Raw genomic sequence first — 22,211 nt, forward strand, 5'->3', positions numbered from 1 at the left:
ACCTCAGCACCACACAAGTTCAGATGGAGTGGAACCAGTGTGAGGTTTTTTATGGTGACTGGAGTGCCAATTCTGCCAACTACCCTCACCTACTTACAGGGCAGGATGCAGATTAACATCACACCCAGGACGGAGCAATTGCAGGTTAAGGGCCTTGCTCAAGGGCCCAATGGAGTACAGGCACTTTTGGCGTTTATGGGATTTGAACTGGCAACCTTCCGATTGCCAGTGCAGATCCTTAGCCTCAGAGCCACCACTCTGCATTTGAAGACAGACCTACCTATTAATTAATGAAGAAAACATCTACCTTATATGAAGGGTAATCCAACATCCCAGTTATCAAAGAAAAAAAGTGTAGGTGGACAGCTTTGAATCAGGGTACCAATGACGATGAAGACCTCAGCAAACCCATTTGATAGGCGAATACCAATTAAAAAGACATATCTGATGTGTTTTAGTCTCAGCCAGTCTGTCAACTTACCTTTGGCTTTCGGAAGCTGCAGTAACCCTTATTTGTAACTTGTACTTTCCACCTGGAAAGAAGAGAACAAATTTAAGGAAGCATCTTAATTAAATTAGTTTATTAAATAAAATAAATAAATAAAGCAAGCATGGGGTTAACTCTAAACATACCGATCCAGTTTGACTGCCTCTGCATCCATAACATTTCTAAGGACCTCCTCGATGGGAATTTCACCAGCATAGCCTGCACCCCAGCCCAGAGAGTTGGCAAGGTCATTTCCTGTGCCCAGTGGCAAGATGGTCACATAAGGAATGTGCTCGTGGCCCTGAGGAAGTGAAACAGGTTTGCATTCGTGGGTATTGAGAGATAAAATCAAACAGACAGCGAGACAAAGGCAAGGATTCAACATTAACGAATTAAAAATACCAACACATGATTAGGCAAGCCTCCAAAATCATACGTCCTCTCCATTTTGAGTTTGTTTTTTTAAAAGATGGATGGGCATGTTACATTTTAAAGAAACAGATACTGTAAGTGCCAGCTATGCATTGTGTTTCTGCATTAGTAATGCAGCTGTAAGTTTTAAACTCAGATTGTCTCTGTCAGGTCACTCTCTGAGATGTATACCCGGCACCAAACTGTCCTCACTGCCCTCCAAGTAGTTCCTAACTGAGGACTGGCCAATGGTAAGAGAGAAACAACAATATTGTTTAAATTGCCCAAAAGGTTTATTTAAAGCAAGTGTCCAAAGTGCAGTTAATAAATCTTCAAAAAATAGATTTTCATAAACCACCACCACTTTCCAACCCGCTGAATCCGAATACAGGGTCACGGGGGTCTGCTGGAGCCAATCCCAGCCAACACAGGGCACAAGGCAGGAACAAACCCTGGGCAGGGCACCAGCCCACCGCAGGTTTATTAAAATGAACCAGTTCAACATCCTTACCCGCTAAGCAGTGACCATCTCACTTAAATTCACCACGTTTCCAATGAAAAAGCTCACGTGATTCCTTGTGCGCCCCATTTACTCCCTATGAGTGCCGCGTCTTCCATGGCTAAAACGACCGCAGTTTATCTCTCGGTGGCTTCCCCCGTCTCCACTGCTCTGACTCAGCAGCCCTGGTGTGCCTTCTTGCTCCTTTCCTGCAGCCTCTGGGTGGGTCCACAGGGAGACTACTCTGTCACGTCCAAATTGGTACCCGCAGAGCACAATCTGGTTCTGCTGTCTATTCTGCCGCTACGATCCCATTGCGGGTTCGACGATTTCATCTTGTCAAATGAAACCGACTCCTGCTCCTTTTGTTTCCCTGCTCATTTTATCCTAAGTGATGCAGGCCTTGACTCAATTAAATCCCGGCACAACTAACAAGGAGCAGCCACACAAATCTCAAATTGCGCGTGCCTCATTAACTGTGCCTCGTGTTTCTCTGTCAACTGGAATGCCAGTCTGTGTTTTTACCTGTACCACCTGCCGTTATAAAAAAAAAAAAAAAAGGTTCCGTGATCTGGAGTGTCACAATTTGTATAATTAAATTTCAGTTTACTGTCCAGTTGCAAAAAGGACACCAATTGCCTAGAAAACTCTTGATACTGCTGTCCAGTTTTGAGAAACAAGTGGGTTTCTAGGGCTCAGGAAGAAATAGAAAAACTGAGTTGTGGACAAACTGCGATAGCCTACTACAATTTGTGTACACCTTGTGATTGTGAAAGGACTTGGTTTTCAAAAGACTTTCATATGACCTGCAGGTAAATATGGGGCTTTGACCGCAATTTACAAAACAATCCAGCTGGATATGTTATTATCTTCAGGCCACACTGTCACTTCAGATGTGCCAGCCATCTGCTCTCACCCCTCGAGGCTCAGTACTGATTCTTCCACAGCTTCACCTCTGGATACCTTGTTATCACTTTTACTTCCTCCATAGTCAAGTCCGAATGTCTTCTAGGCACTCCGCTAGAGGCTAGGAGGGACCACAGCAGGGCTGATCCAAAGACCTCACTAAACAAGCCAATCAGAAGTAGTGACAAGTGGCTGGTACAAACAGCAAGGACTTAATCAGTGAGAGCTTATGACCCCTACTTACTGGGAATTCCTCATTTATGGGAAAAAATGGAAAGCTTTGGTCCCCATCACAAAAGGAGCTCAACAGCTTACCCACATCCATCAGTGCTGGGTGGACATACGTTGTGGCGGACGGCCAGGACGCCCCTTCGACATATGTTCCGGGGGAGCAACCATGGGCTGCTCAATACCTCCCCCGGAACGCTTGGTGGCAGCCTCCCTGGCTGATGGTGGTGCCTCAGCTTCCCGCAGGGCTACATGGGAGATGGAGTCCCCCACAGCCCGGTTGGGATCTGGGGTGGCTGTCAGGGGGCGCTGCATGGTTTCCTGAGCCCAGCTGGACGAGTCTTCAGCCCCACCCGGAAGTGCAACCGAAAGCAGGTGATCAAGCACCTGGAGCACTTCGGTGGGCTATAAAAGGGACTGGCAACCACCACTCATTGGCCAGAGTCAGGAGGAGGAAGACGAAGCTTGCCAGAGGGAAGTGTTCTTTACTTGTGTGTGTGTGCTAGAACATCAATTCTGTTGTCTGTTAGGCTTTCTCTGAATTTACTGTCTTAATCTTCTTTATTTATTTATTTGCTTTGTACTATGCTATATACTGTATACCCTGCCATTCTTTCTTATATTCTGTAAGTGCCTTGAGCATTGGAAAGACACTATATAAATAAAATGTATTATTATTATTATTACTTGTTCTTATTGGGACTGTGTTGTGCCGGTGGGGTTCACGGGGAAGACGTGTCTCCATGTCAGTCTGTGCCGGGTCGGGTGTAGTATAGTGCCTTACGTTACAACGTCTTACCATTCAGTGTATGATGTGAGCATTTCTAGGACATCACAGATCTGTTACTGCTCAACCTCACATGTCACTCATGCATAATAAGTCTCTTGGAATTGTTTTTTCGGCCGTGCATGGACACAAATAAAAAAAATAAATAAACAAAAAAAGACGTTCTTACAGCATGTAATATTGTACTGGCTGTGCTGCATTTCTTGGGGAGCATGGTGGTGCAGTGGTTAGAGCTGTTGCCTCATTGACTTGACTCCTAAGCCCTGGTCACTGTCCCGTGTGTATTCTCTGTGTGATTTCCCTGCTTCTGCTTGAGTACTCCACCTTTTAACTTCTGTTTTGGTTGATTTTTATAGATCCTAAAATGGCCCTTTGTATGTTTAAATAGCTTTCCACTGGCTTTTCACTTTGTGCCCAGGCGTTTGACACTTCTGTGACCTCTGAAAGGGATTAATGTCTCATGTCATTTGCATTTGCACTGATTGTTGGTACATACTGCTCTGTTTGTTCCCAACATTTTAATAACAAGTGCTGCATTTTGCTTGTTGTCATGGGAACACCTTGGTTACCAAAGAAGGAGCTCTCCTGTGTTGCGCAGACACCTTTGGAGGTTCAAGGTCTTCCACCTGCCGGGCTGAAAGTGTGTCAGCAGAGATCTCTTTTCAAGAATTTCTGTCTTGAACTTTATATTGTATATGTGAGTTGACCCGCAGCTCATCCAGGGCAACTTATTTGTTTGTTCTCCTCCAGCTTGTTTTACAGCAGGGTCTGTGCGAAAAATGAAGACCAAAGGCTATTAATTCATGCTCAGGCCAGGGGGAAAAGAGACGAAGCATAACAATTCCATGCATGGTTTTAATTAAGATATCATCTTATATCGATTTTCACATTGTTTCATTTGCATGCTTTCTGATTGAATTGGGGCCCATCTTGGGTTAAATATGACCTTGTGTTCAGTGCTGCTGGAAAAAGGTCTTTGCTCCCAGGATCCTGAACTAGGCATGCAGGTTGGAAAATTCATAGACAGATTTGTTGGCTTGTAAGTAAGTACATTTTATTGAAGAAAGTAAATCAAAAAGCAAAGGCAATCAGGAGTGAAACCTGCTGAAAGTCACCGAAGGATGTTGGCTCAGTATGGAAATGAAAACAGCCTGACTCAACAAAAAGTTTATAAATGAGTAGAAAGGTTTAAAGTGGGAAGGAGAAGTGTAACCGACGAAGGTCAATTTGGTCGACCATCAGAGAAGGCAGATGGATTACATTGTCTACTGTTGCTGTATATTTGGATATCAACTATGGATCTGCACATGCCATCGTGCATGATGACTTGCGCTACCGTAAATTTTGTGCAAGATGGGTACCCAAACAGTTAGTCATTGACCAACCTTCTATATCCTAACACAGGGTCACGGGGGTCCACTGGAACCAATCCCAGCCAGCACAGGGTGCAAGGCAGGAACAAATCCTGGACAAGGTGCCAGCACACTGCAGGGCACACACACACACACACACACCAAGCACACACTAGGGACAATTTAGGATCGCCAATGAACCTAACGAGGGCGGCACGGTGGCGCAGTGGTAGCGCTGCTGCCTCGCAGTTAGGAGACCCAGGTTCGCTTCCCGGGTCATCCCTGCGTGGAGTTTGCATGTTCTCCCGTGTTCGCGTGGGTTTCCTCCGGGCGCTCCGGTTTCCTCCCACATTCCAAAGACATGCAGGTTAGGTGGATTGGCGATTCTAAATTGGCCCTAAGGTGTGTGCTTGGTGTGTGGGTGTGTTTGTGTGTGTGTCCTGCGGTGGGTTGGCACCCTGCCCAGGATTGGTTCCTGCCTTGTGCCCTGTGTTGGCTGGGATTGGCTCCAGTGGACCCCCGTGACCCTGTGTTAGGATATAGAAGGTTGGTCAATGACTAACTGTTTGGGTACCCATCTTGCACAAAATTTACGGTAGCGCAAGTCATCATGCACGATGGCATGTGCAGATCCATAGTTGATATTCGGATTCAGCGGGTTAGCAAATGGATGGATGAACCTAACCTGCATGTCTTTGGACTGTGGGAGGAAACCCACGGGGAGAACATGCAAACTCCATGCAGGGAGGACCCAGGAAGTGAACCCTGGTCTCCGTACTGCAAGACAGCAGCGCTACCACTGCGCCACTGTGCCACCCATATAGAAAAGTATATTCTTATATATTCAAAGAGAATCATGAGCATATATGAAAATAAGCATTATATCATAGTGAATTTTAGTATAGCAAGGGTTAAATCACAAAAAGGCTAGTACCTGTATATTTTTTATTTTTCTTAGCAAGCTAGAAACCATCAATATGTCATGAGTGAAGGTCAGGCATGTAGAGAAAGGCTGACAGGCAGAAGCCCCCAAGGTGGAGAACGAGATAATGGTGGCAGGAACTGGAGGGGTTCAAGGTGGGGATAGGGCCTGCCAGGTAGCCATCTCTATACAGTGGGTACGGAAAGTATTCAGACCCCCTTCAAATTTTCACTCTTTGTTATATTGCAGCCATTTGCTAAAATCATTTAAAATTATTTTTTTCCCTCATTAATGTACACACAGCACCCCATATTGACAGACAAAAAAAAGAAATTTTGAAATTGTTGCAGATTTATTAAAAAAGAAAAACTGAAATATCACATGGTCCTAACTATTCAGACCCTTTGCTCAGTATTTAGTAGAAGCACCCTTTTGAGCTCATACAGCAATGAGTCTTCTTGGGAAAGATGCAACAAGCTTTTTCACAACTGGATTTGGGGATCCTCTGCCATTCCTCCTTGCAGATCCTCTCCAGTTCTGTCAGGTTGGATGGTAAACGTTGGTGGACAGCCATTTTAGGTCTCTCCAGAGATGCTCAATTGCGTTTAAGTCAGGGCTCTGGCTGGGCCATTCAAGAACAGTCACAGAGTTGTTGTGAAGCCACTCCTTCATTATTTTAGCTGTGTGCTTAGGGTCATTGTCTTGATGGAAAGTAAACCTTCGGCTCAGTCTGAGGTCCTTAGCACTCTGGAGAAGGTTTTTGTTCAGGAGATCCCTGTACTTGGCCGCATTCATCTTTCCCTCAATTGCAACCTGTCGTCCTGTCCCTGCTACTGAAAAACACCCCTACAGCATGATGCTACCACCGCCATGCTTCACTGTGGGGACTGTATTGGACAAGTGATGAGCAGTGCCTGGTTGTCTCCACGCATACCGCTTAGAATTAAGGCCAAAAAGTTCTATCTTGGTCTCATCAGACCAGAGAATCTTATTTCTCACCATCTCAGGGTCCTTCAGGTGTCTTTTAGCAAACTCCATGCGGGCTGTCATGTGTCTTGCCTCTCCTCAGTGTGTGGAGACAACCAGGCACTGCTCATCACTTGTCCAGCACTTGGGGTGCTGTGTGTACGTTAATTAGAAAAAAAAATTAATTTCAAATGATTTTAGCAAATGGCTGTAATATAACAAAGAGTGAAAAACTGAAGGGGGTCTTAATACTTTCCGTACCCATTGTATATAAAAAAATCCAATGTTTGTCTGTCTGTCTGTCTGTCTGCTTTTCACGAGAGAACTACTTAACGGAATTAGATAGTTTTTTTTTTCTATAATCTGCTTGAACATTTGGGTTGATTTTGTGACCTCTCTCAAGTATCATAGTTCGCTTGCAGTACCGATTTATTCGCGGGAATCCGAGAGACATGCAGTGGGCCGAGGGGTGGAGGGCTGGGACCTCCTCAATCATGCGCCAGCCTCGGGGCGCATCTTACATCTGCTTAGCTAGCGAACAAGAGAACTACTTAATGGATTTAGATCGAGTTTTTTTCTAGAATTTGCTTGAACATTCCAGTTGACTTTGTGACTCCTCTCATTGCGTTATATATCATAGTTCGCTTGCAGTGCCGATTTATTCACAGGAATCCGAGACACATGCAGTGGGCTGAGTGAAGGAGGAAGCATGACGTCAGGAGTAGGGAGCTGGGCAGGGCCCTCGTCACTATCCTACATGGGCGGAGCCACGGGGGACGGTTAGTGATGGATAAGATAGAGTGCTATGCTCATTAGGTTGGGAAATATTGTTAGAACTAATTAGTGGCAGGACCAAGACAACGGGAAGTTGGAGTCAGATAGTGAGTGAGGTAAACTGTTGATAAGGACTGTAAAAAATGAAAGGTAGCCGAGTTGCTAATCACTCAATTTATTTGAACTGAGACCATATGTACATCACACAATAAAGCTGGATTCTGCCTGCACATCCTGAGGTCTCTGAGTGCCTTTTTTGAGCAGCATGTTTCTCCCACAACTCTTACTGATCTGGACGAGCCAATGCTGATTCTCAGAAGGTTTTGCTCCCTCTGCCCAAAAAATTCTCACTTGGGCCTGTTATTAAGCAATGGTACAATCCTGCAGCACAGCGTCCATAACCATTTAACATTGGCTTCAGTCTGACTAATGGCAGAATGCTGTGCATTTTCAAGATACCCATAAGCCATCACGAATGTGTTGTATTGCGTCAGCTTCTATCTGTCACGTTTACTTTTTGACTTACCCTCATATAACAGCACTATTCAGCACTATTGGCTAGACAGAGGGACCAAACTAAGAAAGATATGCAGCAGGTTAGGGTGATAATGGATAAAGATGAAAACGTACTCACAAGCGAGGAGAGTGTGTTGAGCAGATGGAAAAAGTACTTTGAGAGGCTGATGAATAAAGAGAACGAGAGAGAGAAGAGGTTGGATAATGCAGATAGTGAATCAGGAAGTGCAACAGATTAGCAAGGAGGAAGTAAGGACAGCTATGAAGAGGATGACGAATGGAAGGGCCGTTGGTCCAGATGACATACCTGTGGAAGCATGGAGGTGTTTAGGAGAGATGGCAGTGGAGTTTTTAACCAGATTGTTTAATGGAATCTTGGAAAGTGAGAGGATGCCTGATGAGTGGAGAAGAAGTGTGCCGGTGCTGATATTACGAATAAGGGGGATGTGAAGGACTGTAGTAACTACAGGGGGGTAAAATTGATGAGCCACAGCATGAAGTTATGGGAAAGAGTAGTGGAAGCTCAGTCAAGAAATGAGGTGATGATTAGTGAGCAGCAGGATGGTTTCATGCCAAGAAAGAGCACCATAGATGTGATGTTTGCTCTGAGGGTCTTAATGGAGAAGTATAGAGAAGGCCAGAAGGAGTTGCATTGCATCTTTGTGGACCTGGAAAAAGCATATGACAGGGTGCCTCGAAAGGAGCTGTGGTATTGTATGAGGAAGTCGGGAGTGGCAGAGAAGTACGTAAGAGTTGTACAGGAGATGTACGAGGGAAGTGTGACAATGGTGAGGTCTGCGGTAGGAGTGACGGATGCATTCAAGTTGGAGGTGGGATTACATCAGGGATCGGCTCTGAGCCCTTTCTTATTTGCAATGGTGATGGACAGGTTGACAGACGAGATTAGACAGGAGTGCCCGTGGACTATGATCTGTAGTGAGAGTAGGGAGCAGGTTGAGGAGACCCTGGAGAGGTGGAGATATGCTCTAGAGAGGACAGGAATGAAGGTCAGTAGGAATAAGACAGAATACATGTGTGTAAATGAGAGGGAGTTCAGAGGAATGATGAGGAGCTGCAAGGGAAAAGGAAAATATATAACTGTACGTCATCAGCATAGCAGTGGTATGATATGCATTTAAACGTGCTCAAAATATAACCACAGGGAATTACGTATAAGGCAAAGAAGAGAGGGCCCAGAACAGAAGCTTGGGACTCACCACAGGACAGAGTAGCAGATGACGACACAAAGACACCAGTAACAGCAGAGAAATCTTGTCATATATTTATATTGCATTTACATAATCATATACAGGCATCTTAGAATGCTGGAATTCTTTGCATTGATTGTCAAATGGATTGAATGGATGGAATTAAACTATTGGTGCCCTCTCCTTGGAATAGGCACCTGCCCCCTCTGGCTATGAACTGAATAAGCAGGTTAAAACATGAATGGGATGGATGTCAGGTCAGGTCAGGTCAGGTTGGGGAGCACGCACTGGTACAGCATGTTGCCACACTCACCACACGATGAAACAACTTGGGATCCTGGTTGGCAACTCCCCAGGCAAACATGCAGTTCAGTCCCACCCCTTCGAAATGACCATCTAGCTGCTGCAGCCAGGTGGTATGTACGCATCCCTTTGGCCTGGTCCAGCCACTCAGGTCCTCGACAATTAGGACTGTGCTACATGGTCACACTGCCGTAGTGCCGTAACTGACGCTCCCGCACAATCCGGGTAATGTGCCTCATTTGGGACTCTGTAAGCAACTGCTCATTCGACACAGAGTCATACCAATGGTGCCCAAGGATTCTCTGAAGAGACACAATACCGAAGGAGTCCAGTCTTTGTCTCAGGTCACTGGAGAGCGTCCATGTCTATACAGTAAAACAGGAAGGACCAGGACTCTAAAGACTTGGACCTTCGTCCTATTGCAGAGATATCGGGAGCTTCACACGCCCTTTTCAGTGACCTCACGACCCCCATATTCTCCTAAACCGTGTACTGACTTCATAGGAAGAGTCACCAGAGACATGAATATCACTGCCGAGGTAAGTAAACCTCTCAACAAGATCAATACTCTCTTCGCAGACAGACACACTGCTGATGGCTGTGCCCAGGAGGTCATCAAAGGCCTGGATCTTGGTTTTTATCAGGACATTCGCAGGCCCAGACACTCCTCGCTCAGTCTCTCCCGATCAGAGCCTCCTTTGACTTCGTGAAGATCACAGCATCTTCAGCAAAATCAAGATCAGCGAATCTTTCTTCACCCACAGATTACCCACAGCCACTGGACCCCACAACTTTCCCCAATGCAAGCCTTGAATAGAGTAGGAGCAGAACACACTGCTGATGAATCACAGTATCAACTGGGAAAAACGCAGAGGTTCTGTCTCCACTCTGCTCAGCACTCACAGTACCAGTGTACAGGCCGGTCATTATATATCCAGCAACTTGGAGGGGATCCCGTGAAACCTCAGGATGTCCCACAGAGCAGCTGAGTCGAACGCTTTACGAAAATCGACAAAGGCTGCAAAGAAACTCTGCCGATATTCTAAACTATTGTCTTCTACCATGGTTTAGATAAATTCATATTCAAGTCCCGGAGGCAGAGTGAAATAACTTCTTTTGCAGTGTGTGTGGGAAATGGAGCCTTCATGTCTAAAATGGTAGTATGTGTAAGAATGTAATTTACATCCATATCTTCTTTTCGATACATTTGAAATTGCAACACGAGAGTAGGTGGAATCTGAAGAAATGTTACATAACTCTAGAGGCAGAAAGTAGTAAATAACAGGCTTACCCCTTGGTTAGATTACTATGTAATAAAAACCTGCAACTCCTACTGCACCTAGGATGGAGTCCAACTACCCACTCAGCCACCTACCTATAGACATCTAATTTTTGACCATTTTGTATCCAATCACCTAAGTTAAGCTTTATACAATTGCCATATATGTAAAAAATGGTTCATACCTTTATTCTCATCTCATCTATAGCATCCAACACCCAGCCTACAGTACCATCACCACCACAGACGAGGACTCGGACACCTTTGGGAGGAAGGATAGTGCAGAGTTGGAGTGCTTTAATCGGTGCCAGTTTGGTCAAGTCAAACACCTATAAATATGAACAACAGAAATATGAATGACAGAGTACCTCAGATGTAGAGGTTGATCACTTCCAGGACATTAGGGTTAAAGTAGGCTAGTCTCAGGCAACAATTCATCCCTTGTGTCAAGTTATCATCTTTCCAGTTCTACTGTTGAGAAGATGGAAATTCATGCAAGTACAAATTGCTGTTGGCAGCCACATTTACAAACTACATACCAGAGCAAGAAAGGAAATGATTTAGAAGCTACTGAATACTGTATCACCCAGTGCCCTCCACCTCTCATGACCACTACAGGAAGAGGTTTAGGGTGGGATTTAGTCAACACCTGGGGTCAACTGTTGGCAGGAATGTCCAGCTTACTTAGAGCGCTGAGCTTAATGGCTTATCCTAATTAGTCTAATTTGATTAGCAACCACAAACCTTGTAAGGATAAATTCAGTGCTACTTTGTAGAAGGTGATCTGCTGAAACTCGGTAAGCAGGATGAAGAAATCAATGAAGGGACAATTTTAGGTATATATACACAGTAGATGAAGTTTATGATGTTCTACTTTTAATGACAAAATAAACTACATGATTAAAGTGGAAATTTCGAGATTAAAGTTGCCATTTCGTGCTTTTTTCCCCACTGTGTGCCTATTTTTTTTTTCTCAGTACAGTAATCCCTCGCTATATCGCGCTTCGACTTTCGCGGCTTTACTCTATCGCAGATTTTATATGTAAGCATATCTATATATATATCTATATATATATCTATTATATCTATATATATATATATATATATCTATCTATATATATCTATATATATATATATATATATATATATATATATATATATATATATATATATATATAGTGGATTTTTCGCTGCTTCGTGGGTTTCTGCGGACAATTTACTTCTGGTACATGCTTCCTCAGTTGGTTTGCCCAGTTGATTTCATACAAGGGACGCTATTGGCGGATGGCTGAGAAACTACCCAATCAAAGCATGCAGTTAAGTTCCTGTGTGCTGACTGGCTCAGCGACGGAGCGCCAAATTCGATTCCGCTGCATTAACCAGGAAGTCTTGTCTCGCTCATTCAGCATCAACGTGTGTTTCACTGTGTAAAGAGTTAACTGTTGTGTTTATCTTTGTGCGTAGTCAAGCCCTTCATTATGGCCCCAAACCGATCTGCTCCTGCTACTGCTTCAGGAGCCGTGCCCAGGCGCCAATGGAAGATGCTAACGATTTCTGAAAAGGTAAAAGTTTTGGATATGTTGAAGTAAAGGAACAGCTACACCGCTGCAGGACGCCATTACGGCATCAATGAGTCCACGATTCTTTTTATTTAAAAAGGAGGAAAAGAATATAAGATCTATGGCTGCAGTGTCCTTTAACCAGGGTGCAAAACGAATTGTAAGTGGAGGTAATAAGGCAGTAAGTACAGATGGAATCTGCTTTAGGGATTTGGATTGAAGACTGCCGGAAGAAGAACAATGGTGGTGCTACACAATCGCCTGAAGAGGCTCCTTTAGAAGAGCTGTAACGCTCTCCTTTGTTGTGCAGTAAAATTAAACTCATCGTTATCGGACAAGTCGTTGTGTCATTGTTGGTGTGTACCCATAACTAAATTTCTACGTACTTAGTACATGTACGTACGTTTATTGTAACTGTACACACATTTTATACAATTTTTCTTTCATTGTAGGTATTTATTGCCGGTGGCCTGTCTATCTTAATGGCTGTAACATATGTGATATCGGAGATGCTCTACAGTATCTTTAAAATAACATTTTGGTTTTATGTACAGCATTTACATGTTATAGATTTTTCACTTATTTTTATATTACCTAATCAATTACAATATGTTTAAAACTGTATTACGTATTAAATAAAACTCCTTAATGATATATGATACGTATGTTTGTGAGTAGTATATAAACAGTGTGTTTACATACATAATTTCAACGAATCTTACCTAATAAACCCTTTGTATTTTCTTAGTTATGCTGTATAACTGTGCGGAGAATATTTATAAACAGTGTGGGAGAGTTTATAAGGGCTTAAAATGTATAAAAATAACCATACAAACATATGATTTCTACTTCGCGGATTTTCACCTATCACGGGGGGTTCTGGAACGCAACCCCCGCGATTGAGGAGGGATTAATGTACTCTAATAAGCTTTCATATGACACTCAGTTAGTGAGCTAAGACTCGCCTTTTCATGGTGACTTTGAAATCTGACAACTTCTTTTTTATTTTGGGCACTGTGTGAATTTGTGAACTTGAGCTTTCGAGTTTCTCCAACACGCTATGTCACTCGATCAACTTCCTTTTGTTGTTTATACCACTGTTTAAACCAACAAATAGTACGTTTTTCTTTGCCTCCACTTGGTATTTGCTGAAATTCTTCTATTTTCCTCCGTACTTTTGCCATTTTGTGTTTCACAAAAGGCTGAGCTTAAAAGCTATTTATATGGATTTGCATATTCAAAGAAGCTTATTTCTGGGAGGAGTTTGGGGAATGGCAGCAGGTGCGTGCATGTGCGTTACTTTTCACGCTGACCGGGATTTATGGAGCGGAAGAACGTGGAAGTTGGCGAACGCACAGATTTATGCATCTGGATTTTTTTGTGTGTACGCACACTTCCACTTTTGTCCTTACACCATGCTTTAATGTGAATTCTATGCACGCCGTTATGCATGAGGCCCCTGGAGTGGCCAAGTCAGAGTCCAGAATGCAATATAAAAAGTCTGCTCACTCACAATCACCATGCAAAATGACAGAGCTTGAGCAGTTTTGCATAGAACAATTGAGAAAAACTGATGTGCAAAGCTGATAGAGAGCCCCGAGATTGTAACAGGTGATGTGAATTCTTATGCAATCCATTTAACTCTGTGCAATCAATTATTTTGTGTTTTATACTGTAAATAATTTATACCACTTTGCACAGATTTGCTTTCACATTGACATTTTCAGTTGATCAGTGTGAAAAAAGCCAAATTAAACCCACTGTGGTACAATGTTGTCTGTCAGTCAGTCATTATCCAACCTGCTATATCCTAACACAGGGTCACAGGGGTCTGCTGGGGCCAATCCCAGCCAGCACAGGGTGCAAGGCAGGAACAAACCCCAAGAAGGGCGCCAGCCCACTGCAGGGCACACACACAAACCAAGCACACACTAGGGACAATTTAGGATCGCCAATGCACCTAACCTGCATGTCTTTGGATTGTGGGAGGACACCGGAGCGCTGGGAGGAAACCCACACAGACACGGGGAGAACATGCAAACTCCACGCAGGGAGGACCCAGGAAGCAAACCCAGATCTCCTAACTGCGAGGCAGCAGCACTACCACTACGCCACCGTGCTGCACGGTTCAATGTTGTGTAACAGTAAAATGCTGGTGAATACTTTTTATAGGCATCGTAACAAACAGAATATTTTTCAAGTATCCCATAAAAAAAGGAAAGTTGGACCTTTACAGTACAGCTTACCTGTAGAGGGTTGAGGAGCATTTTGAACTCCCCTAGAAGTTCCTCTCCCATGTTATTTCCACTGCGTGTGTTGGCTAAGACAATAAGTGGTGTCCAGTTAGGACCACAGATAGATGCCAACTACAAGTAAAAGAGAAGATGGAAAATGGTAAGAGAAAATGGTAATTCATCTAAGGGAAGAAGAAGAAGATCTGACATTGACATGTCCAGCAATTTTCAGTTATATATATGAACATGGTCTGGTGACAAGACCAGCAACTGCCCAATGACTGGAAGTCATGGAATGCAACACGGGCTTAAGGCATTTTGAAATTACACTATGGCTTACATATCAGTGTTTTCAGGACAATTTGTTTGACAAATGCTGAAAAAAAATCAATCTGTCCATGTTGAAATATCACAAACAAACTTTATACCTTTTACAAAAATAATTAGTAAGTCTCAATAATTGATGCTTTTTTGTTACACTTTGTTAATTGTCCTTTCACATGAACTTTGGGGTTCAGAGTGCACGATCAGCCTTTGCACCCCTGGGGCAATTTTCAGGTTAAGGGCCTTGCTCAAGGAGTAGGATCCCTTCTGGCAGTAAATGGATTTGAACTGGCAGCCTTCCAGATACCAGCGCAGATCCTTAGCCACAGAGCCAACACTCTGCCATGTGGACTCAACAAGTGTTTCTTGTCACAACAATCTTTTCAAAACCACATTTCCTATGGTTAAGCTTTGTCTAACAACATAAAACACTACAACCAAGAAGTCAACTCAAAACACAATGCAGGAAACATATTTGGTGCTGGATGTGTCAGTTAGGAGCACTCCAATTTAGGGAATAATATTAGAAGTAACTCCCAAGAAATATTAAAAAAGAAAATGAAAAGTAAAAACAAATGGTGCCATTTTACACCTGTTTGATTGATATAATGACCATTTTGGCATATTACAGTGTGATCCTAAGGCATTGCTTTCTGCAAAATGAAGTTCAGTTTGCTGTAATCCGTAAGCTTATTCACTCCCGGGTATATCTGTTGTGAATTAAAAATAAGGTAAAATAAAAATCCTAACACTTACCTTGCTTTTTGGTTGAGATATTTATGTATTTTTATGCAAATTTTATAGCTACCCGTGGATGGAGTGTGGATGCCAAAACAGTCCTGTATGCATTGTACACTTGTTTCTTTAATCCTTGGCATAAACCCTGAGTGTGACTCCGGCTCGGAATTCTATGCAATTACGGTGAACCACGAGTCAGACTCAGGCTGACATGTAATGATCAGCTTTACATTTTTAAGTTGGAACAGAGGGAGTGGGAGAGTATTCTGCTGCCATCTAGTGGACGAAACAACATCATGCTGCAAAAATGTGGGTTGTTGCCACACTGAGGTAACTCATCAATATTCATGAGTGAGGCGCAGCCTCTAACTAAAATCACAATAGCACTGAAAAACCATGAAGCTGAATCATTGTCCAATTGTCCAAACTGAGTGATAGTAATGATGATGTGAATTGGTCAACAGACATTAATACGGAAAGTGAAACTGATGCATGATATGGCGCATTATGACCAAACCGCCATGATATGCCTGGTGAATTTGGTCGTGTGAAGCTTCAGCATGGTGTGACAGTAGCTGTGTAACAAAAAGGCAAAATAATTGAGATCAACAAGCAAAACATTAGCCCACTATGCATTGTTCATAATCCGGGAACTGTCAAGGTTCATATGGAAGTCACCAAGTCTTGCACTGTGGTAGCCTGCAATAACACAAGTGGAGTGTCGAGCGCGCGGATCAGGTACTGACACTCTACCCTCTCATGAGGAAGCAAGAAACAGACCTCTACTGTCCAGACTATGACATCGGTCTGTGTGCTGATGACTGCTTTAAAACATGTCACATGAAGGACGTGTATTCAATCTGCATGAGTACAGCAATGGACACTAGACATACCTTTTCTACTGTAAATACCAAAAAGTCAACACAAGAACATATCTCGGTTATACGTGATAACATTTTTTTCTTGTCGGAAAAAATAAAAATCAATGTTTTTGGCTCATTTCTCCTGGGGTAAACCTACTGCTGAGAAGGTTAATTAACTTAATAACATAAACGCAATTCAAATTCAGATGGTTTTCTGCCAGGTTTCAGAAAATAAGGTTTTTAAAACATAGTACCTTGAACTCTGATTGAGTATAAGTAGGCAAATTCAGTGCATCTAGTATTTGGATTCCTCAAAGTGGACAGGAAACAATTTGGAATTGTCCATAAAGATTAAAATATAAAGGAACACAAAACATATTATATTCTACAAAATTGCACTTCCAGTGTTAATTCCCATTCCAGTATTCCCAGGGCTGTTCATACATTATCACCTGTATAAAAAACGACATGCTACACTATAATAAATTTTGACACACTGGAAAATAAATCGAAAAGGGCAACAATCGGGATTTCTATATACACTGGAGAAGCTTAAAATACTTGATGCCACAATCCACTGGATTGGCATGGGGAAGTCACCTTGGCATAATCTTCTGGCTGCCCACGTCCCAGCTGGTTCACATTGTGCAGATAATGCGGCGGAATGATCAGGTTTCTGAACTCCCCAAAATTACACTTCTCTCCCTCCGGCAGAGACGGCTTGCAGTCATCATGGACGGTCACCTGGCACCAAATGCACCTGTAATGAAAAAAATGTAAGCTTGAGGACCTTCATCTAATTTTGCTATTTGTGCAGTGTGTCCTCATTTTTGGGTCACTGTCCTTTGACATTATTTGCATCTTTTTTTCTGTTGATTAGTGTAAAAGCCAAATTAAATTCCCTCTGATTCAATGTTGTAGAAAAATGAAGTGGGGAGACATCCGAAATGGCGACCATTTTTATAGACACTGTAAAAACAGAGTTTTGGGAGCTAAACAATGAGATGAAATGAGGAAAACAGACAGTATTTATTAACCACAGTTTAACATGAAAGAAGATCTACTAAGCAGGTCCTTATCTTTGTCAAGTGTATCGGTTTCTTCCTGGTTAGAGCAACTGACACCAGCAGTGAAGTGAGATAAGGGCCGGGAGGTGACGGGTAAAAGGATCTTTGGCAGAAAGTGAATGAGTGCTGTAACTGAGTTTGGTGCAAGAGCCTGAACTGTATCCGTGATCTACAATACGCTGTTTTCACTTGGAAGCCATAGTTTAGGATTTTTTAATTAAAATAAGCAGGTTACAAAATGAATGCATGAATGAATAAAATATTAATGTGTTTTATTTCATTTCCTTGTAATTACGAAGACACATTTAAAAATGGGGTAAGCACTTTCTATAATTACTTTTCAACAAGCAGGCTGTGTAGTCTTGTGCTGAGATATCGGACTTCAAACCACAAGGTAGCTGACAGTTTTCAAAACTCACTCACTGTATGAAAAATTAGACAACACAACTGTGCTCATAAAGTGCCTCGGGATGTTGTTCACTATAGAACATCCATCCATCTTTCTAACACACTCATCCAGGGCAGGGTCACAGGACAGCTGGAGCCTATCCCAGCAATCTTAGGGCAGAACACCTGGTCAGGGAGCCAGTCCATCACAGGATGAACACGCACACACACTCACACAGGTCCATTTTAGCAATGCCAATTCACCTAACCCGCATGTCTTTAGACCAGGGGTCTCCAAACTTTTTTCCCTGAGAGCTACTTTTACAAAATGAAAATGGCCGAGAGCTACTCCTGTTTTCTAACGTTTATTCTCATAGCTTACTTCAACCTGAGTTGAACTGAATAAGTTTGTTTTGCCTGAATATTTACAAAATGTTGGTGTCCACAACTTGCATTTTGCATTAAAACATCCATCCATCCATTATCCAACCTGCTGTATCCTAACTACAGGGTCACGGGGGGTCTGCTGGAGCCAATCCAAGCCAACACAGGGCACAAGGCAGGAAACAAACCCCGGGCACACACACATCCACACACCAAGCACACACTAGGGACAATTTAGGATTGCCAATCCACCTAACCTGCATGTCTTTGGACTGTGGGAGGCAGGGGTGCGGAAATCCAACGCCCGACTTGTCCGACACGGGTAAATTGACCGTCGGACTAGCGTGTTTTTCTGGTTTCAGTTTTCCGTGGACAAGTTCAATTTTCTGGAGAAAAAAGAATTAACGTGCGCTGTGCAGGGTACATTTTTACCACTACTTTCACATTTTAAACATTTGGGTACATACTTCGTGCGGAAACAGTCTACTTAGGCATGTTCTTCATGTCTCAGATTGGTCTTCAATATTGTTTACAAAATGACAGCTGATTTTTCAAGGGGGAAAACACTCTTACGGTCTTACATAAGTATTTTACCCTACTATTTACACGCTTGGAGATGCAGTCATTTTTTTCATGCTGACATTACGAGGTAATCTGATTTTTCATTATAATCAATAACTTTTATATATTATTAATAAAATTAATTGTTTTTACGTAGAAATGAGGTCATTTTACTTACAATGCAAATGTTTCCACCACATAACAAAGCTTGTTCGGCAGTTAATCTTTCCTGAAATTTGCAATTTCGCGTAGGTTGTGATATACGGAGGAGTTAAGAAATTTATTGCATGACAACATCAATTTTGATGATCTGTCTGTAGATCGTTTTTGATTAGAAACTTTTTCATATAAAACAAGTTGGTTTCGCGCTGTCAGTTTATTAAAAATAAAGAAGAAAACATTCTAACGGTTTCCAAACGTTATGAAATATCTATAAAAATCTTCACTTAGACGCGATTATTTTTTCCCGACAACATCGGTAATATTTACTTCTTTGGTAAATCAGTCCAGGAACCATGCAGTTCAGCTCAAGCAGAAATGAACAGCATTCAGCCCATGCTGTCTGAGAGAAAAGAAATTCTTAGGGGAGAAGATGTCGCAAGACAAAAGCTGAAGAACATGGCAGAAAATGAATCAGGACAGTGTTCTGTTATGTAACTTTAAAAATGAAATGGAACTAGTGTAGCTATAATGAAGGCATTGTTTATTAGTGAGTTAAAATAAGGCAATCTTTTATATAATGTTCTAAAGCAAAGTGGCAAAATACTACTCCTTGAAAGAACTTTTTTCAGTTTTAAAATGGAAAGCAGTTTTGGTATCAAAAAAAATACCAAAATAAAAAAAATAGTAAACTATTTTTCACTTTTGTTATTTGTTTATGGGCAAGTGAATTTAACTGGCGGACAAGTGGATTTTCTAAGTTTACTTGTCCGTGGACAAGTAGAAAAATTTTTGATTTCCACACCCCTGGTGGGAGGAAACTGGAGAACCTAGAAGAAAACATCACAAAAAAATATTGAGTTCACCTGCAAGTGTATTTTGTATGTCTGTATGCATTTCCTAGTGTATCTCACACCATTGAATTAAAACATGAATGCTGTCAAAACAGAACAATGCAATTCCAAATCCACAGATATTCCTTATTCATTTGTCATTTTGTTATGTGTCACCGTGTCACTTTCTTCACAGGTCCAGTTGTGTGTGCGATGTGTTGTTTATGGCGCTTTTCCACTGCATAGTACGGCACAGCACGGTTCAGTACAGCTCACCTTGGTTCGGCTCAGTTCGGCTCGGTTTGCGTTTCGACTGCAGTTTAGTACCGCTTTAGAGTGGGCGGGATTATTCACGTGTCGTTATAGTTGCGCCGACCTCCTGAAAAACTTTTTCATTCCGCGTCGCCCCATCCAGCTCTCGCTGGATCTGCTCCTCAGCTACCAACGAGAGGAACGTCTGTACTTCCTCATAGACCACAAACAGCCATTTTTGGTTAAAACAAAATGGTGCGTCCGAACCTTCGCTGGCTGTGCTAAAAATCTAGCGGGTCTGTTGTGTCTCGTGTCGCAAGTTCAGTGACGCAGTAATGACGATTTTCTCCGGCCAATCAGTGACCAGCAGAGTTTACACGTCACGTTTTGGTAACGGTTCGGCGCTTGGAACCTCGGCTGAGGTGGTACTAAAAAAAGGACCAGGTACTGTTCCCAGTGGAAAACCCCCCAAAAGTGAGCTGAACTGAACCGTGTCGTGCCGTACTATGCAGTGGAAAAGCGCCATTAGTTAGTCAGATGACTGGCACTGCATGGAGCCAACAAGAGAGGCAGGTGTCTGGTGGACTGGAGCCACTGAGGTGCATGGTGGAGTGGAGCCATTTCAATGTTTGTCTGTCAGTCTTGTTCTGAACTTTGATTTCTTGACATTCACGTCAGACTCACAGAGGTATGGAGACCCAAACAGAGCAGACATTTTCAGAGCTGCTTGGTGAAGATTCTTATAGTTATCTGGCTCTACTAAGCTCCAGAAATGCTGAGAATGCTGTTGAGACTTTAACTGCACATTATTTTAAAGGTTTACTAATATATATAAAATCCAATGTCTCTCTGTCTGTCTGCCTGCATTTCATGTGAGAACTACTTAACGGATTTAGATCGGGGTTTTTTCTATAATTTGCTTGAGCATTCAGGTTGATTTTGCGACTTCTCTCATTTCACTATGTATCATAGGTCGCTTGCTGTACCAATTTATTTGCGTGAATCCGAGAAACACAAAGTGAGCTGAGTGGAGGGGCCTTACTCACTCACTCGTCAGCTTCGAGGCGTGTTCTTTAACTCTGCTTAGCTAGCGAACGGGAGAATAATTGAATTCAACTTTGTTTGATATTTAAAATAAAGTGTTACTTAGGTCTTGATGAGTCCGAGTCCGGATATTCTCTTAAGTGTATGCCACATTGAAAAGATCGATTGCAATTCAGATTGTGGATTTTTTTGGAAAGATCGCCCACTAATTTGACTACTCAAGTTTTCAAATTTATGTAGGATTCATTAACCCTTTGGCGAGCTACTGGGACAGAACTGGTAGCTTGCGGGTGACATGTTGGAGACCCCTACTTTAGACTATAGGAGGAAACCACAGTGGGCACAGGGAGAATAAGCCAACTCTATGAAAGCAGCACTCCAGTCTCAAGGAATAATAATTCAAACAGAATAACCAAGACAAATGTGGAAAATCACAGTTAAAAACTAACCTGGGACCGTTAAGGCTGGTGTGAAAACAAGATGAGGTTCAAGATGGTCATTTTAGGGGCTACTGACTGTTGGGTATCAGGGTGACACTGATGGCTACCCTGTTGGGTTATGTAAACCACATGGTGTCAAGAGCATAAACAGGCATTCTGTAACATTACGATTACTCCTTTACTCGTATGTAACAAGACCTTAACAATGGCTTCTGTTAGTCTTCATCATGCTTATAAAGCATCAGTAGGTCGGTTATTCATGTCTGTGCTGTGAAGAGAGTAGACCTAATGGTAAAAATGACTTGTGAATATGAAGGATTCTCCGGTCTTATACTAAATACGGAATACCAAGAGAAATGGGTCTCAGTTAAGCCACGTCAGATGACTCCAAAGTGAAGTTTTGTTAGCAGGTCACATTGCAGAGATGAATAAACACTTTACTGATACTTTAGAAGTGTTATGAGTGTTTCTTAAGGTCTTGTTACCTCGTCGTAAATGAGTAAGAGATGCATTTTTGCAGTGCCTAAGCTAAAGTCTTACCAAGCATTCTTATGAGCTGCAATTAGCTGATAACACAAGCAACCATTTTCTAAATGCAGGTATTCTATAACAGGAAGCTACAAAGACACAAAGCAGCCCAACAGGATGCCAGTCCAGTACAAAATATGTACACTCACATAGCAGCCATCGAAAGCTAATCTCGAACTGCAGTCAAACTGATAGCACGT

The 22,211-nt window shown here is 42.5% G+C and overlaps 1 protein-coding gene across 1 annotated transcript in view; it reads right to left on the bottom strand.

Annotated features, from left to right (window-relative positions):
• The window catches only part of dgke (diacylglycerol kinase, epsilon), a 45,062-nt gene that overhangs the window by 17,116 nt on the left and 5,735 nt on the right, over positions 1–22,211 (bottom strand). Inside the window, exons 2-6 of the mRNA XM_039740284.1 lie at positions 16,957–17,116; positions 14,444–14,563; positions 10,824–10,967; positions 634–788; positions 482–533 (exon numbers count right to left, since the gene is read on the bottom strand). Of these exons, the coding sequence (XP_039596218.1) occupies positions 482–533; positions 634–788; positions 10,824–10,967; positions 14,444–14,563; positions 16,957–17,116 (631 nt within the window). The remainder of the gene's footprint in view (positions 1–481; positions 534–633; positions 789–10,823; positions 10,968–14,443; positions 14,564–16,956; positions 17,117–22,211) is intronic.

Source organism: Polypterus senegalus, chromosome 17, assembly GCF_016835505.1.
Source record: "Polypterus senegalus isolate Bchr_013 chromosome 17, ASM1683550v1, whole genome shotgun sequence".
NCBI classification, from domain to species: Eukaryota; Metazoa; Chordata; class Cladistia; order Polypteriformes; family Polypteridae; genus Polypterus; species Polypterus senegalus.